The sequence below is a fragment of the Coffea eugenioides genome, chromosome 8, assembly GCF_003713205.1.
Source record: "Coffea eugenioides isolate CCC68of chromosome 8, Ceug_1.0, whole genome shotgun sequence".
Lineage (NCBI taxonomy): Eukaryota > Viridiplantae > Streptophyta > Magnoliopsida > Gentianales > Rubiaceae > Coffea > Coffea eugenioides.
The window spans coordinates 45,779,329-45,797,765 of record NC_040042.1 but is presented as its reverse complement, the minus strand read 5'-3'; the positions used below and the strand labels follow the sequence as shown (position 1 = coordinate 45,797,765).

The window sequence follows — 18,437 nt, the reverse complement described above, 5'->3', positions numbered from 1 at the left end:
TTGATAATTTCAGCTCTTGCTCATTCTGCCGTCTTTTAGGAGGGGGCAAGCTACCATGAGAGTTTTAGAGCCCATGAAGTGAGCCCACTCCTTTGAACCGCTCATGCTTGTCGGGTACTGGACAAGCCCAACCACTTTTCTTTTCTGCGTATCGTTGTAATTTTCTCAACGAAGTTCAAAGTAATGGTCTCTTTGGGTTCCGCCTAATTCGGTCCGCCTGCTGTAATTTTTGTTTACAATATTTGATATACATTCGTACAGTTCCGGCGTACTCGTAGATTTTACACCGTTTAATTGCATGAGTTTACAAATTTTTTGATTGCTTCAAAATTTGTATGAATTTATACTAGATGGTAGAAAAATTATATTAACGGGTCGGACTAAATGAAACTCAACTGGTGAGACCTTTAGATCCCAAGTTTCATGCCAATACAAATCTAGCAATAACGAAAAATAGAAATTTGAAAGGACGATACTCATCACACTATTAATTCATTTGGATGGCGGGCGAGGCTGAATCAAGAAATTGTTATTGATGAAAGGAGGACGGACCATATTGGTCCGCCGTGCTTTATAAGTTGCTCAATCAAAAGTTCTATAAATCGTACCAATCTCATTAAGGATTTCTTTTCTTTTCTTTTTTGGGGTTAGGAAGTTCTTGCACTAAGGACGAGAAAAGCAAATGGACTAATGTTTCCTTCTGCCAAAGAATTAGGTTTCCAATATGTTTCGGTGTTGACGGCGTGAGCTGAGAAATCTTAGTTAACAACTAGAGTTCTTCACATTACAGCTTCAATGAGAAATTTAATTGCTTTTTGAAACTGGCACAAAGATTTATTGATGTCCCACATCCCTTGTGCTGCATTTTAAGATATTAGTAGACTCAGACTTACAATCCTTTTATTTAAATGATCCCATTGCCTTGAAGGGTGAGAGGGTTCTGCATAAATACACATTGACATCTGTTAATCTCCCGAGAGTGCCGTAATAAGCTAGTAAAACATAGAGCCTTGACTCTTTCGCTAAAATACATCCTAGGAAGGTGAAAGTTAATCTATCGACATGCATGATTAGTGGAGAAGCTCATCCGCAGCAACCACTTAGAATAAGTAGCCTATGAGGTTTCCATCAATTAGCAAGCTGTTAATACATGAATGATTTATCGCAATAACTCAGGATACGCCTTTTTGTTATTTACTTTAACCTCATGATGCAAGAGTGGTTTAATGAGATAAGACGATAAGCTCCAGACAAATTTCACCAAATCACCTTTTGCTAATTTGGTCCTACTCTATGGCCAAATAGGGCGTTCCAGCTACGCACATAGCTTTGTGTTTAAGCTTTGCTTTTAACCAATGGTAGCCACGAGTAATATCAGGATATATAAAATGCCATGATCTAACTATCACCGCCACCTGCGAATTTGTTGCATTCTTTAAAATTTGGAAGCCTTGCATGTTAAACCATGCAAGCCTTATCTCCACAGTTGGCCAGACAATATTGCATACGATGATTAATTTGGCCTCTACAGCACAAGCCCACATCCATGTCTTCTCCTTTAGGGGAAGTTATGATTTTGGAGGATGAAAAATGAAGTTCTTTGATCTTAAATAATGTAGAAATGAGATTTCTTACAAAAGGGTTTATGCAGTCTTAAAAAAGAACTAAGAAATGCTTCAGAGTTTGGTAGTGATGGTGCATTGATCTCACTAAACTAGGAAGCCTGGTTTGTGAATAGGGAGAATATTTTGATAGAGTCTAGGACCCCTGTCAATTTAAATGAAAGATCACCAAAGATATGATCCAAAGAGCTATCCTACCTTCAAGGACTGTAAAGTGAATTTCATTGAAAAAAAAAAAGTATCTTTAAGCCACATACGACTCTAGTATAATAGCAGAGCCAGTATCAACCCAAATCTGTGAACTTTGATTTAAGTTCAAGCTGTTTGAATTGAGTAAGTCTGAATCTCTTTAATCTTAAATTAGGCTGCTTTCAGTTCTTGAAATGCTCTGCTTTCATTTAATCAAGGGAAAACGTCAAGACTCCAGCTGTTTCATTCTCTTATATGGAGATCCATTAATTTGGTTCTAGACAAATATACGTTATCTGCAGGTATTTCAAGTAGACTAAGGCAGTTTTAGTCTTTGCTCCTCGCTTTTGCAGGAGTCAACCTAACTCTAATGCCAAAAGATTGCAAGCGCATAATGGGAGTGTCGAAGAGAGACATGCAGAAATTTTGTCTGAAAAACTTTTTCGAGTGCACATCAATGGTCTGAACTCCCATACTTTATATACTAAATTGAGTAGTATATTACTCCAAGGACTTCTCACATCTGCTAATACATAAAATAGACATAGCACTGACAACTGATCACAAAGTGGAAACCATTTGTTTAATCCTTACCAAATTTTGCTATTAGGAACTTAGGACAAATAAAAGCACGAGCTCTTATTCAAGTGCATGACAATACCCAAGCATTGATACAATTTAAACCCTAACTTCGTTCTTTTTAGTAATTTTCCATGTAATTAAGAACCTCACACATAGTAAACCCTAGAAACCCTGATTAAACTTCATCAGTTTGCACACAAATACACTGTAAACATCCATAGGAGGATCAGACACAAGCAATGCACAAACAGCAAAGTACAACTTGCTGGATTCCATTATTGACTTAATTGGTCAACCATCGCAGACCACTGCCATACTTAAAAGGTTTTCTAACTTTGTCCATGAAGAAAGTATCATGACTTATCTCCAAACAAGTAGCCAAGGCTTGAATCTCCACCTGGAACTGATTTCACCTTTGTTGAAGGCCGAATCTGAAAGGTAAGGCACCAATTTAGACTGCTACTTGCAAAAAAAATAAAAAATTGTTTTTATGTCACACAATACATCTGAGCCAATTTAATACACTAAACATGGTAACTCACAGTAATGCTCTTTCCGGAATTGAGGTCTTTAGGTGATCTCTTTGGGTCTCCAGAGACATTTCCTTTAGACGACGCTGAAGGATTGTCTGGTGGCTTCTCCTCCTCACCGGTGTCGATCCCATATGGCGGAGCAAAAACTACTGGTGTGGCTGTTGGTGCTGTATCTTTCTTCTTATCATCGGAACCAAAGAGATAGCCTAAAGAACTCTGACCACCACCGTAGCTCTCACGTCTGCTCATGCTTGCCTTTGGAGTCTTTATTTCACTAAGAATGATCAAAAGGGTTCGATCTAAAAGCTATGTTTTGTGTGGTTGAGTGAGCTTATGCATTTATAATATGTTTGGTGATGGATGATACATAGGGGCATTGGGACAACCTTGTTATGACTACTGTTTATAACACAGTCTAAGTACCATGGGAAAATCATGCCATACTGCCCGTTTGGATCAGAGTTTTTGAGGATTTTTGCAGAAAAATATAGTATAGCGAGATGATGTACATACTATTTATGCGAGATAAAAAAAAAGTGATTAAGAAATATGTCGAGAAAATATTTCAAAATTTTTTTCAAAAAATTGGCAATCCAAACAGCACCTAAAGACATCCGAGTGTGAGGAACAGGTATCCAATGATGTAGTCATTGTCCCTGAGACACCTTTATACACAATTACATTGTAATTATTGATGAACTTGAGGCTGAACTAATTGGCACTCCAATCTTTGTGATCGTCCCACAACAGTTTTGTTGCAGGTAATGTACAACTTGCTAGTTCTTTATATCTTTTTTTTTTTTCTTTGATCAAATGTCTAAAATTCCACGTACGACATTTCTTGAGGTTTTCCTTCAAATTCAATACTCAAGCTCGCGGTTTTCATAGTCATGTGAGGCGTAAAACGTACATTACTAGTGTAAAAGGTACAGAAGACATGGTTATATTAATCTTAAAGGCCCTTACACTTTTTCAGAAGGATTTATTTAATTCTTGAGTACTTTTTCAACATTTCCATTTGTTAATCTTTCATCTGAAAATTTAGTCCTTAGCATTTCTTTGGCACGACTGGCAGACTGCTATGAAGCACAAGTACTTTAAAATCTATTTCACAATCTTAACGCAATTGTAGTAAAGAATAATACATTTTTAAACTAAAGGCTCATAACCTGATTTAGGTCGTTCCATGATTGGGGTTAGCCATTAGACACCGGCCACATCTAATACCTGCAGCAGGGTGGCTTTGAGTTTCGCCATTTGTGAATACATCTACTGTGGAGGAGCCAATCCGCCACTAACACGCGTCAGTTCGGACATGCTTATTCGAACTGACAGGGAGGTCAGTTCGAGCACGACCACCGCCTCTCCATGAGTAGGCTGAATGGGCCGATGATCCTTGACCCCTTGGGATAAGACCGGAGGTAGAGTCCAAAAAGGAATCCACCACTAGTAACCTAGTAGAGCTCATAATTCCACAAGGAAACAACTATTGAGGACTTTATAAATACCACACGACGGGACAAAGTAAGGTACGCCATCTACAGTAAACAACACCATTATTTTACTTGTAGCCATAACTGACTTAATCGTCCGAGTCAGAATGGGGAACTAGCCCCGCTGTTTACTCTTTTGCAGGTCAGTTTGGAATTGTCCCATCGGTACCAGTTCGGTTCCTCTCAGTTCGAGACCACCCCTGGTGCACAGTTCGGATATTGAGGGTGGTTATTCCGGTTCGGCTATCCCGAGGTCTCGTCCAGAGATATCTCTTGAACCGCCACCTCGGCGGTTCCCAGTGGAGGTAACATCTACCTCATCACCGTCTCGGCTAACGGCCTTAGCCGAGGTGACACCTGGGCATTGGACATGTGACCTCTGACACCTCTGACGGAAAGCTGCTCTGACACACCGCCTAAGCCTGACGGATGTCCCATCACGTCCTTTCATAGAGAGCAGTCAAGTCCAACAGATGCGGTGACCATATCAGATCTCTAGGGACCCGTGCTGGCAGTCTCTCTCTCTTATCCGTCTTCTATAAATACCCAACACCTCTACTGAGAGGGGGGATGACCAATCTTCTGGTAAAAAACATATTAATACTCTCTTCTATTTAGCTATTCCCTCACTCCCGAGCTGACTTAAGCTTCGGAGTTCTACCGGGGGATTCAGCCCCTCTTGTGATCTAAGCAGGTGACCTCGTCCCAGTGGACCACCTAGGGTAACTCGAAGGTTTACTCCAGCGGTACAAAATTCACCTCTTCAGATAGTGCTATCGATTGTCGCATCATCTACAAAAGAATTTCCCTTGATTACTTGTAGAGATCGGGTTTTAGTTTCTACCCAAAATGAGACCTTATATAGTGTAATCTCCAATGACTTGTCACTGGTTAAATCCTCTTGGCCAAAATATCTCATTAGCATATGAAAATTTGGTATGAACTTGATTTGAATTATAAACATGTAAATGTCGAATTGAATCTTAAGACAGGTTAAGAGACGTAGATATCCCAAACTCTGGGCGGAGCCATCTTATAGCCAAAGGTGAGCAATTGCAAATTTGGTTGGTAAAAGTTAAATTTTTTAGTTTGTCTTATATTTGCATCCCCTTAAATTTTCAAAACTCCCTTTAGCCTCCATATTGCCCTCACTATTTTTTTTTTGTTGAACTCCTTCATTTACTTTTTGTCCTATTGATGAAAATTTAAACTACCATTACCGGAATAGATACAATGTGAAGGTCTCTTAATTTTGGCTTCAATGACTACTAAAAATTATTTTGTTTTCAATCTTTATAGAAATGCATTTGTCAAAGAGATTTCACCCCTAACATCTAGGTTTTAATTCTGCCACTGATCTAAACCATATTATTCATGTGAAAGTTGAATCAAATCGATCATCTCGCTGCGTGAGGAAAATATATGTGTGCTAAATGTAAAAATCTTGTATCTTTTCAATGAAGCAATCTATCTGGTACCTTTTTATACATGCTGATAGAAAAAGTGTGCATTACATTACACCTGATGTTCCGAATTTTTTTTTTTTTAATCAGAATACTCCTTCAACATATGCAAGAAATCTGCCATTCTCAACACAATATGTAAGGAATGGTTTAGTATTTGATGACAAAGGAGTAAAATACTGTAATCTTTGATAGCGTAGCCAGGAGGAGTTGTAGAAACAATTCGAAGACAGATGTAGAAGCAGAATTAATAAAATGCATTTTGATTTTTGGTGAGAATTTCTAGAATCAATTATTATTTATGGCCAGCCAGATTGAGTCGTCAAGCTATCAATCCTAGAATCTAAACTCCTAGCTCGAGAATTATCAATTCAACTACTAAAATGGCATCTGGCACTTCATCACCTAAATGTTTGTATAAAGTTTCATGATCTACAAGGTGAATAGGATTTGCGGGAACTTGTATCATGGAGCTTCTTAGTCTAATTACTCCATTGATTGATTGCAATTGACAATAATAATAAACCTGTCTGTCTATAGTGTACGTCACTTGAAACTCGAACATGCATTGGGATTGTCAGTCACGGTGGCTTAACAAATTGTAGAATTTCAGAATGATTCACGCTTGAAACAAGAAATGCACACGCTTTCCACAGATGTCATTTTCCCAAGTCTGGATATCCAACGCCTAAAAATGTTATAATAGAGATCCGCAACAGAAGTTAAGGTTTGTTTTAAGTGCCAAAATCTCATAGATTTAGACTTATATGACGTGTATGCAGATTACAAGAACATTAAAAATAAAATAAAATTTCATCATTCTACTTCGACGTGGAAATTGGTAAAATGTCAAGATCAGGCAGGTGAATATCCTTTTCAAGAAGGAATAATCATGATTTCAAAGTACGTTGTGGTATGGATTTAGCGTACCCAGCTGATGAAAACATCATCCGAAGTAGCTATAGCTCATTTTCCGCACAGACAACCCATGTATATATTGAAATTCCCCGCCTCAGAAATAATTGGTAAACTTCCACCAAAAACAAAGCAAACAAGCAAGCAAATAGAAGAAGTGGTGTACAAGAAAGCAAGATTTTTGGCCATGGTGGCTGAGATTTGTGGGCTCCTGATTTCAATTCAAGGCCGGAACTAATTAATCAAACTTAGAACATCATAAATAAAGCCTAACTTTTGAGATTCAAGGTCATATAATAACACTTGGATAAAGGTTATTCGATCTCGGGGTCTATTGCTCTCTGCGATTCAACTATCCATCATCAATCACAGCAGGTGCTATTATCGGGTATCAGCTATCAACACCATTAACTCCTTTAATAGCCAAAAGGAGGATGATTAATGGGGTTAAATCAAGATAAGGCATTACTTTCACAGAAATGAAAAAGGACGGAAATGACAGCTTGATTGACCTAGCTAGCTAGTGTAACTGTTGGGGCAATAATGGTCGGTTTTCCCTGAAAAATCATGTACATGCTGACGGAACGGAACTAACTGGTTCCGTGGAGATCGGCATTTAGAGTCCGGTTGGCGGGGAGCTTGTGGGGCAAACCCATCTCCGTTTAACTAATCCTTCCTTTGATTGCTGTCTTGTGCTTCGATGTGGCCAAGGAATGTTATATTCTTCAAACTTCATTCTTGATTGCAAGTTATTCCATGTACCAAATAAATAAATAAATAAAAAGGTATAATTACATTTCGCACCCACCCTAAATGGATTTTTTTTTAAAAAGAAATCATTTTTTATTTTGCCTTTTAAGCTTTTATCTTGAACATGTCACACATCACATTTTTATATACCAAGCATTGTCACTTTGCAACTCAAAACTTTTATATTGGACGCATTTTACATAAATTAGTTGTCTACACATCTCAAATCTCCCTAGTTTTGCCAAAAAAAAATAGTAAACTAATGAAGGTAAACGTACCAAGATTAATTTCCTTTCTTTTTTTTTTTTTTTTTTCTGACGGAGTGGATGTTCGGATCAATTCTTACAGGGCCCAACTAATCCCACTCCCTCTTCAAGGTAAACGCTTGCATCAATTCTTAAGACTTTTAAAAGATGACAAGCAGTCACGTGATCTTTTGTTACTTTGACCTCAATGAGAGCCACAAAAAACACAAAGTTTAATCTCAAAATTTAACTTGTGAGTATATTGGGGTAGCATGTTAGAGTTAGGTCTCGATTGGAATTGAAGTGGCTTACAAGAGAATATTTTTGACGCAAGTGCTTTTAATAAAAGTATTTTTAAATTATCAAAAGTTTTGTTACTTAACTTATCAAAAATTAGTTACAAAACATCCTAAAAGTACTTGTAGTATTTAAAAGAGATTTTTTTTTTTTTTATAAATGCACCACACCCCAAACGGACCATTAGTCAACTTTAATTATTTTTCGGTGTACCGAAGGGAGGGGACTACTACTTTTGTTTCAATCAAGCCCATGCAATAACAGTATTCCACAGTGCAAACTCTCGATAAATACGAAAAAAATATGGCCAGACCAGCACCTGGAATAGTTGCGAAGAAGGAAAGTATGATGTCAATGGCCCTCAAGAGACAAACTGGTGGCAACGTTTATATTTTAATGGATCTTTAAAGAGAAATCAGTAGTTAATTAAGTGCTGTTCTAAAGTGCAAAAAGTGCAGACTTAAGCTTCATTGCATGTAAAGAATCCGCTAAAACGCTGCTTCAAGAGGTAAATAACTGCCTAGTTGGGTGCAATCTGGTGCATTTCAAATACTATCTGGTCTGTCCCTGGACTGCAATCTGGTGCTATCCCGATTGTGGAAAAGCCTCCGTTGATAGGATGGTCTGTCCCCTGGACTGCAAGAGATGATTGTGTCTATTATACATGGCATCAAACCTTAATATGATGAGATGGTAAGTTTAGGGTTAATCACACTTGAACTTTGGTGCTAATCACACTTTATCAAACTCAACCTTAAAAATATATGATTTACATACTATGAAAACTAGTCAAAATTATAAATATGTAAAATGTCAGTGCAATGATAGTATTGCCTTTTTGTTTGTGAGATTATATATAACTTATTATATTTCCCTTTTATTGTTAAAAAAAATATACATCTTCTCTATGTTATATACTATACAAAAATATTAAATAGATAAAAGATAAAAATAATTACATTTATTTTATCATTCTCAATTTTTTTCTATTGGATTAATGTTCACTTTTATATATATTTTATTCAATTTATTAGACTTCAAATCAAATAATAAAGATAAATAACACAATAATAATAAATTGAGTTAGCAAAATTTTGCAAATATAATGTAATATTAAAAAGTAATTATTTATTGTATTAGTTTATGTAAACTATTAAAACAATAATATATTATTTTGTTGATTGCCCTTTTATTGTATTAGTTTATGTAATATAAAAAGTAATTATTATTATTATTATTATCTATTTGTTAAATTAGTCAAATATTAAATATTTAACAAAAATTGTTAAAAGGGTTGATACGTCTCATTTTTAAATTTATAGGAGGAAAATAGAGATTGAATCAAATTTCACTAGTTTTTGCCCAGAAAAGGGTAATATTTAAAAATTATAAATAATTTTGGCAACAAAAGGGCAATGTCATCATAACACTCACTTTTTCTTAATGAAGTTCTTTTTTTTTTTTTTTTAGTATAAATAGGAGGTATCAAATTTGAAACCTCTCACAAATGACTAATACTTCCTCTCCAGTCTCCTCTCGTACCATCCAATCCATTCCTCTCCCTATGGAATTAATATTTCTAAAATTAACCAGTCTTCATAGGAGTGAAATATAAATTTTTAAAGTTGAGGCTAAATCCATCCCTCCCCCTACGGAGTTAAGATTTTTAAAATTAACTAGTCTTCATGGGAGTGAAATATAAATTTTTAAAGCTGAGGGTAAAAAAAAGTGTGACCAAGTGTTAAGAGCCATGTGCTTTAACAACATCGGGAGCGTCCTTGTAAGCTATGTAGCAAATGGCAACATTCTGAAATAGATTGGCCAAATTTACATGGGCTACTCATGGTGATCTCAAAAGTGGTTCCATATCATTCTTTTTCGGCCCATACTACCGCTAATGCTAACCTAAGCCCACCCAAATTCAATACGCCCGAAATTTCAAGAACTTTCTGCAGGCCTTCATTTTGTTTTTTTTGTTTTTTATTTGCCTTTTGGTTTTACCTTCTTCTGAAAAGCTCCGATACGTCGTACTCCGCTCACTGCTGTAGGGAAAAAAGAAAAAATCTCTCCTTCACCTCCGTCGGGCCCGGGCAAAACCCATTACTGGTAATCGGGTATCCTTGCCTTGTAATATTTCTTTATTTTAGTTTGTATTTAAATCATTTATTTGTAGTTCGTTTATTTTGTTCTTCGCGTAATGGAGCGCCATTTAAGGCAATCTAGCAATGCTAAAAGGCAAAAGCTTTCTGTTTCTTGCAGGCATAATCAATATGATAAAACTATGGTCCTGTGTTGATTTCATTTTTCTATGATTTACTCTTAAAAGCTATCCCCGGTTATTAAGGACTTAAGAGGATGTATGATTTTGCTGATTAATGATTTGTGGTCTAAGATCCAAAATAAATTAGGCTGGTTTCTGGGCTGTAGCTAATTTCTAATTTGTCCGTGTTGTGAATGTTGTTGGCCTGGAGGTTGCCTCTGTATATGTTGCTGGGAGATATGCTCCTGGAAGCAAATTCTTTACTTTAGGAAAATTTTAAGAGAATGAGATTGGTAAGCGCGACATGGCTAAATGTTTGATAGATGAAGCATATTTTTTAGGTGCAAATCGCAAGGAATTCAGTTGATGAAATCAAAATTTGCATTGGGTTCTGCATTATCTTGTTGAAACCAAATATTCAAGGGTTGAATACCCTCTTGATACTGTACTTTCTTTTGCAGGACTCTCACTTCACTTGGTTGAAGAACGGATAGAGCAAATTTCCATATGTTGAGAACGACTGCTTTATGGAATGTTGTCAAGAATTGTAGATGGATGTATTTTTCAGAAGGAAGATGGGGTAAATACATGGATCATAATCTTTTAATTTACTTCATTATTAAAATTTTATGCTACTTAACTGACAGTAATCTAATTTCACAAACTGGATAGTGGGCACTATGACTCCGAAGAAACAAGCTAATGATGATGCTGAGGAAGGACACATGGTAGAGACTAAGGCTAATCCTGATCCAACTGTTGCTTTCGGCAGACCACCTCCGCTTCCACCTGTTCTTGGACCATTAGTTGCTTTCTCACTGTTGGAGTCATGGTTACAACGGGATGGCGATGATGATTGAAAGTTGAACTAAGGCCTTCCCTTGAGTAAGCTAATGAATTGTGAATAGTTGCTTCAAATGCAAGTTTTGGTTGTCCTCTTTTTGTAGATAAGCCCACTCTGAAATGTGTATGTACATGTTTTCTTGAATGTGAAGTTGAAAAGTTACTGCTCGCAAATAAAACTGTTATGGCATTTACGAGCTAATACTCTTTGCAATGTACTGCAATATCTTGAGTGTGATGCTGATAATGCCGACTGTGAAACTCCACAACTTGAGATACCATGCTATCAGTGGGTTCAGAATGGGCTGTAGAATTATGTTGTAGATCTTTAGCAACAGCGTAAATATAACATGGGGACTTTTTAGGAACCCTGCATGAGCCAGAGCAAGTCAGCTAAATAAAATCTTACAGCAATCCATAATGTGCAAATAAGACAAACGTACTCTCTGCAGCCCCCGGGAACGCATCAAATAATGAAGTGATAATCTTGAATAGACCCTGATTTTCCAGATTAGAACATCAAGTTGTCAGTGAAAGGGGACAGAAGAAAATGAAGGATCAATCTCACATGCACACACAATCCAAAACAATAACAAGAAGAAGAAAATGAAGGATCAATCTTTTGTGCACGCACACTCCAAAATGATAACTAGAAGAAGTAGAATATGCGAATTGACTATTGACTTAATGGTGTATCAGTTTTCTATTATTTCTGGAGTAGGTATAAGGAAGCACCAGTGCCAGGCCTCCAGGTTTGATTGGTGATTCGATAACTGCCTGCACTTTTCTGCACACAGATAAGAATGTCATGTTTGTTTTTAGTTAAATAGGTCTTTGGTTCAAAATTGTATGGAAGCTAGTGGGTTAGTGTACTTGATGACCAACGTTTCCCCATCTCTTGCAAATCCAAAATAGCTGGAGCCTCTTGTAAATGGGACCTGTTTCTTCTTCCAATCTGCAGTCAACCGGAAATTTTCTTGTTTTAACTTCTCTGGTCATATTTGATTGCAATACTATTCATACTTAGCTGGTAGGAAAAATTCATGCTCGTGACTTGCGAGATGCGATACCTAGGTGCCAATTTACTGCAGCTGTGAGGTCATCCCCTTCACAAATATGCTCTACACTGAACTCCGTGTGCTGGCCCATAGATGTGATTAGTTGCTCAAGAAATTTAATTACCTCCTGCAGTTATTTGCAAAAGCTTATTAAATAACTAAATAAAACGTAAATTTATTCTGTAAACAAAAGTACCAAGTTATACCTGTTTCCCTTCGAATGGTTTAGGGAATGAGTAATCATCAAAGAAACAATCATCAGACAAGAGCTGCTCTAGTTGTTTCAACTTCTTGTCGTTGATACTTTTGTAGAACTGCATAATTGAGTTGGATGTTGCGGGGGTATTAATGCTGATATCAGCACTGTCCGTTGCCAAAGCCACCTGTGATAATGGTTTGCTCTGTACTTTGCCCTTTCTGAACATTAGCTCTCTCGGTCCATTGATTTCGGTATGCTGAAGTTTTAGTGCTCTTTTTGAAAAGACAATGGGTGAGCGCGTTCCCGTTGCTGCGAAACAACCCGGTCGAATGGTTCTTCCAGACATTGTCACAGCCATCGAGAAAGGTCCTTCTAGTTTCAGATCAGTAATATTTAGCAGTTGTTGCCATCTTAAAATCTAAGGCTTAGCGTGAGACTAGATACATGGGTTTGGAGAATCTAAGAGAATGAGTGCTGCTGTTTTGCCTTGCGATGGAGAAAAGGCATCATTTCGGGGTCTTCCGTAATCTTTGTTTGTTGGATCTATATGGTGTTTTGTGGAGTGGCCCGTAATCAAAGAACCAACCTTTTTGAGTATATTACACTGGAATCAGTTTACCGTCTAGAGCTACAATTCATCTGAGCCAAACCGCGAGCAAATTGGCAGTAACATATAACTTTAATTTCAACAATGGTTATACGGAAATCTCCAAGAATTTGTCCACTGGCACCAATCCTTTCTTTGTCTCTACTTTATAGTTTTGACTGTGGAATGGACGCTAATTCTTGCTTTGTTAAAATCTCGAATTCTGTAGAAATGCTTTGTCAATAGTCCAAAGGCTAACGAGATGGATGGGTTTTTACATGCTTCTTTTAAGTAACATGCATAAGCTCAATGACAAAAATCTTTTGCTACAATCAAAGAACTGATGAAAATATAGCACGAACGAAGTGGTTAAACAGCATGAGCTGCTTTCTAACTAAAGATTAGTTGGTAAAATCTGAACTTCCAACAGGGGGCACCTTAATTACAGACTACAAGTCCCTGAAATGCCTTTGCTGCTATTCTTCTCTTGATTGTTCCGCGCTTAGGGACTATTAAGCAAACCTTGTCCTGAACTTCTACTTTTCTCTAGTGCAGCTGCAACAGCAGCTTCAGAATCAACTAAATAAAGGCCTTGGCAGAAAGAGTCCAGGCTGTCATTATTGTTGGTTCGGTAGAACGGTAGCTGATGAACAGACAACATTCATATTGTTGGGGCTGCTCCATGGCAACCAGCCAGCCAGGCTTCTGACTTTCTGATTCTTCTGCACTAGGTAGTAGCCTTCTAGGCGGGGCATTGCCAACTCAAGTGTTTGACCTCGAAAGATTCGCCGCAAGCAATTTCACAAAACCTCCTCACCTCGTTTCTTCTCCTTAATCAGTTTCGGCTTTCTTGGTGCCCAAGGTACCATCTTGCTTTATTTAAAGAAGAAAAAATGTTTCTTTTTCATTAGTGTGGCTGAACAAAGTCGTCTAATTTGTCTCCTATGGGGATGGGGAATAAAAAAAAACAGAAGAAGCAAAAGGAGGATGTCTTAAACCTCGTGCCGGTTTTGATTTTAGGTGGACGATAAACACTAGTGACGTCGCTCATGCAAAATCCTTAACCATTGCCACAGGCAGCAATCCACTTGCCAATGGGTGCAATGTGTCGCACTGTTTACTCTTCGGGAACATCGCAAAACCGCATATAATTACTAGTAGCATTTGTCTTGTAGGCAAATTTTAGGACATGCTAAAGGACCATCAGTGACGACATGGCAAACGTCATCTTTCTTCTGATTATGCATGCCAATATCATACTTTGCTGGCAAAGCTGCTGCTTGACGATGCGCAGCATGGTCAAACTATATGTCTCCTGATGTTGTGCTAAGGTACATGAAACGGCATAGTTTTGCCTGTGGGCAGGCACGGTCTGTTACCACACCCTACAACCTTCCTCATTGCACTGGAATCAATTAATCCAGCTGTCAGATATCAGAAACAAAAAAAAGCAGCCAAATCTTACCAATATGCAATGCTTGATTAATCCATCCCGCAGTTTGCAATCCCATCCATCCAAAGAAAAACCAGAGGTATTTGGCAACTAATCCATCCTGCTGTGGGTCAACCCCACACGTGTTTGCTTCCCAGGAAGTCTAAACCATGATGAAGGGCACATAATTTTGGTCATCAATCTCATCAAGCAATAATTTTAAGTCATCTTGAGCATTTGATTTGCTGCAAGTTGGGGCGCATAGAATCTTGACCGGACAAATTATCCTGCTGGCATGCCACCCAAACCCCCGCCTTAAAATAAAAATAGACTAGTAATATCCAATCTCCTCGATAATCTCATCCCAAGCAACAACTGCTGCTACAGTGCTTCACTTTTCTGCTATTTAAACCACTGACCCTCAGGATGGCTTGAGAAAACAAGACCAGCTGTATAGATCAGCTAATTTTCTCAACAGCTGAAACAAGGATCACGTATCTGCCAATCCACACCTAAGAGTGATCTCATTGAATCTTCAATCATGAATCACAGATTCGGTGCAGTCTCTGCAGTGACAATGGAAAGTTTGAGGAGGGCAAGGCCCTTACCTAGGAGGGGGCAGATAAAATCAAGAATTGCAGCCAATGCTTTTCATTCTATTGCTACGGTGCTGTCAAGGGCCTCATTCCATCACCACTATTCTACAGGAAAAACAAACCAAGAGAGAGTGAAATCATAAGAGCTCGGATGTCACCAGTATTAATCCTATCTTTTTTGCCATTGATTGTAATTGCAATTTGTAGTGTTATTTATCATGGAGGGTGCCATATTACTTTTGTCATAAATATCATTGCCGGTTGCAGCATAAACCACCAGTTATTCAAATTTTCTTTTTTCTTGTTCCTTTTTTTGGCTATTCAAACAGCTGGCTTTATGCAGATACCACCGAACAAACCAAACATGAATCTGTAGAAGAACCATATCAAAGCGCTGCAGAGGCAAGGAAACATTTCCAAAGCATATATTTCCGTATACATTTTCACATATGTTAAAAACCTGTCTGCATACAGGTATACACACGTCTTTGTACGGTTGTACATACAATAAATTTCATATGCTCATGACAAGTTCAAACTATACCGAGGCCTTATTCTAAACAGCCTACGAAAAGCTATAAGCAGCTTTCTTCAAAACTGAAAAAGGTAGATATGATAATCTGTTGAAAAAACTGAATGATGATTCCATTTTCCATACTTAGGAAAGTTAAAAGCTGGTCTGGAAAGCAATCCAAAGCCTGCTTTTCCAAAGTAGCTTTTATCAATTTCAAAAGAGCTGCTCTTAGCCTAAATAAGTTCGAGAAGGCGCCCAAAAAATAAAGGAGGTAGCACTGTGCTATCTCATTGCAGGGCTAAAAGTGTGCGCTTATAGCAATATTTTCATTAACATAAGAAAGACCACTCACCTTCTTCAGAGCATCATCAAGGAACCACTGCCACTAATAGTATGAGAAAATATCCAAATCCTGCAAAAGTTAAAGTTTCATTCTCCCCTCCTAGCATCTGCCTTGTAAGTATTGCAGTTTCACACTGGTTTCATGATAGGATGGGATTTCATCAATTGTTAGTGAATCATCTAACTTGAATCCAACTGTAACCAGTCTCCTTAGTAACCACTTTTTCTTCCATTTCCTTCCTCAAATCTACAGCTTCATTCCATATCTCAGCTGAAGCATAGAGATTTGCGAGAAGAATGAATGCAGAATCATTCTCAGGCTGGAGTTCGAGGAGCTTTTTGGCTGCAACTTTTCCTAGATCTATATTATTGTTTATAGTACAAGCTGATAAAAGAATCTGCCATATATGAGCATCAGGGAGAATGGGCATTTCATCAATGATATTCAATGCTTCTTCCAGAAGTCCAACATGACCAAGCAGGTTGACAACACAGGCATAGTGTTCTAACTTTGGGATTATTTTATCAATTTTGAACATGGTATTCAAGTAATAGTGAGCCTCGTTAACTAAACCTGCATGGCAACATGAACTCAGAATTGCAAGATAACTAATCTCATCAGGCTGATTTCCAGATTCCACCATGCCACTGAAGATATCAAGAACTTTGTCGTAGAAACCACAATGTGCATAACCCATCATCATGGCATTCCAAGCAGCCAAATTATCTTTGCTTGTACACCTGAAAGCATGCTCGGCATCATCTAAGCTTCCACACTTGCAATAAACGTCTACGATAGCACTTTCCACATAGTAATCCACATCAGCACCCGACTTAAGTGCCAAAGAATGAATAGCCCTGCCTTGTTCCATTTCCGTCAGAAGTCCACAAGCTTTGAGAACTAAACTAAAAGTCACATTATCAACTTCAGGGGATGAGCTCCATCTTGTTTGAAATAATTCTAGAATCTCGCTGTAGTTACCAGCATGACCCAATGCACTTAACATAGCATTCAAAAGTTTCACATCCACTACATCAATGTCGTCAAATACCCTCCTAGAATGATAGATTCCATTGCATTTTCCATAAGAATTCAAGAGACAAGACAGCATGGAATCATCTGACATAGATCCCCATTTGATCAGAAATGAATGGATCTGCATTGCCAATCCCAAGGAGTTTGAACCAGAGAGAACGTCAAGAATGCTTGCAATAGTATATTCGCTAGGGCCCAAGGCAAGTTTACGCATCTGAGAGAACAAAGAAATAACTTTACCGGTGACTCCATTATCTGCATAAGCAGTAATCAAAGCATTCCAAGAAACAGAATCTTTAGCAATCATCTCGTTAAAAACACATTCAGCTTTTAACACTTCGCCAACCTTCCCATACATGGAAATCAAGGCATTGCACACAGAGACCACAGACTGATAATTATCCTTGTGACAGAATGCATGAACCTGCTTTCCTAACTTTTGCATTTTTAATCCTTCAATTCTTGATAGAACATTAACTACTGTATATTCATTCACTTCTAAGTTTCCAGAAATGCAAAACCGGAACACCTCAAAAGCTTCCAGTCCATTATAAGCTATCCTAATCCTCTGTGTCCAAGACACAGCATCTCGTTCCGGAATTTCTTCAAACACTTTAATTGCATCAACCGTCCACCCAAACCTACCATACATACTCATAATTGCATTGCTCAAACAGATTGAGATCCCATTTAAGAATCCAATCTTTTGACTAAACCCATGTATTTGCTCCCCTTCTTTCACCTCCAAAACTCCACCAAGCATGGTAGTCAGAGTAAACTCATTCGTTTCCAAACCCAATCCTCTCATTTCCTTAAAAACATCCTTAGCCTTATCAAACTCATTGTTCCAGACATAACCATTAATCATAGAAGTCCAGACCACAGAATCCAAACACCTATTATCCTGAAAACACACTTCAGCACCAGTCAAAAGCCCATTTTTCGAATAATTTTCAATCAGCCCACTTATCAAGAACGCATTTTTAGCAAACCCCAGTTTAACTGAAACAGCATGAGCCATCCCATTGTGGTTAATTTCAACACAAGCCTTTATTAAAGAACTTAAACTATAAGCATCAGGCTTGAGACCCTGTTGCCTCAACTGGTTAAAGACCAGAAATACAGGGTCGGGTTGGCTGAAACGGGCCAACCCAGAAAGGATAGAGTTGTAAACTACGACGTCAGGGAAGACGGTGTCATTGAGGAGGTTGATGGCGCGCGGGAAGAATGAAGTGGCAGTGGGGAGTGTGATAGAGGAATGGGAGATGAGAGAAGCGGAGAGAAAGGGGTGGAGAGTGAAACCTGATTTGATGAAGAGAGAATAAAGGGCGTCCGTGATGGTGAGATTTGGAGTGGGGAGTGAGAAGGAGGCTTTCAGGGCCTGCGGAAAGAGGTTTTGGCGGAGGAAAGATTTGATGGCGGTGAAGGCGGGGGGGATACTTTTGGCGGTGACTTTCTTCATTCATGATTAGTTTTGGCGGG

General features: G+C 38.1%; 3 protein-coding genes across 4 annotated transcripts; all 3 read right to left on the bottom strand.

Annotated features, from left to right (window-relative positions):
- Nucleotides 1–2,425: 2,425 nt before the first annotated feature.
- LOC113781411 (protein SPIRAL1-like 5) lies at nucleotides 2,426–3,257 on the bottom strand. Its single transcript, XM_027327344.1, has 2 exons — nucleotides 2,936–3,257; nucleotides 2,426–2,824 (listed from the first exon to the last, which is right to left on the bottom strand). The coding sequence occupies exons 1-2, from the start codon at nucleotides 3,173–3,175 to the stop codon at nucleotides 2,747–2,749; spliced, it is 318 nt and encodes a 105-aa protein (XP_027183145.1). The 5' UTR covers nucleotides 3,176–3,257; the 3' UTR covers nucleotides 2,426–2,746.
- A 7,949-nt stretch (nucleotides 3,258–11,206) lies between these two features.
- Nucleotides 11,207–12,818, bottom strand: LOC113779951. Of its 2 annotated transcripts, none has more exons than XM_027325749.1 (6): nucleotides 12,457–12,818; nucleotides 12,263–12,377; nucleotides 12,066–12,147; nucleotides 11,928–11,979; nucleotides 11,636–11,690; nucleotides 11,207–11,562 (listed from the first exon to the last, which is right to left on the bottom strand). In XM_027325749.1, the coding sequence occupies exons 1-6, from the start codon at nucleotides 12,805–12,807 to the stop codon at nucleotides 11,384–11,386; spliced, it is 834 nt and encodes a 277-aa protein (XP_027181550.1). In that variant the 5' UTR covers nucleotides 12,808–12,818; the 3' UTR covers nucleotides 11,207–11,383. The 2 variants fall into 2 exon arrangements, with proteins under 2 accessions (XP_027181550.1, XP_027181551.1); XM_027325750.1 differs by having other exon boundaries at nucleotides 12,078–12,147.
- A 2,076-nt stretch (nucleotides 12,819–14,894) lies between these two features.
- LOC113780901 (pentatricopeptide repeat-containing protein At4g13650-like) lies at nucleotides 14,895–18,417 on the bottom strand. Its single transcript, XM_027326683.1, has 2 exons — nucleotides 15,930–18,417; nucleotides 14,895–15,168 (listed from the first exon to the last, which is right to left on the bottom strand). The coding sequence occupies exon 1, from the start codon at nucleotides 18,415–18,417 to the stop codon at nucleotides 16,096–16,098; it is 2,322 nt and encodes a 773-aa protein (XP_027182484.1). The 3' UTR covers nucleotides 14,895–15,168; nucleotides 15,930–16,095.
- Nucleotides 18,418–18,437: the final 20 nt, after the last annotated feature.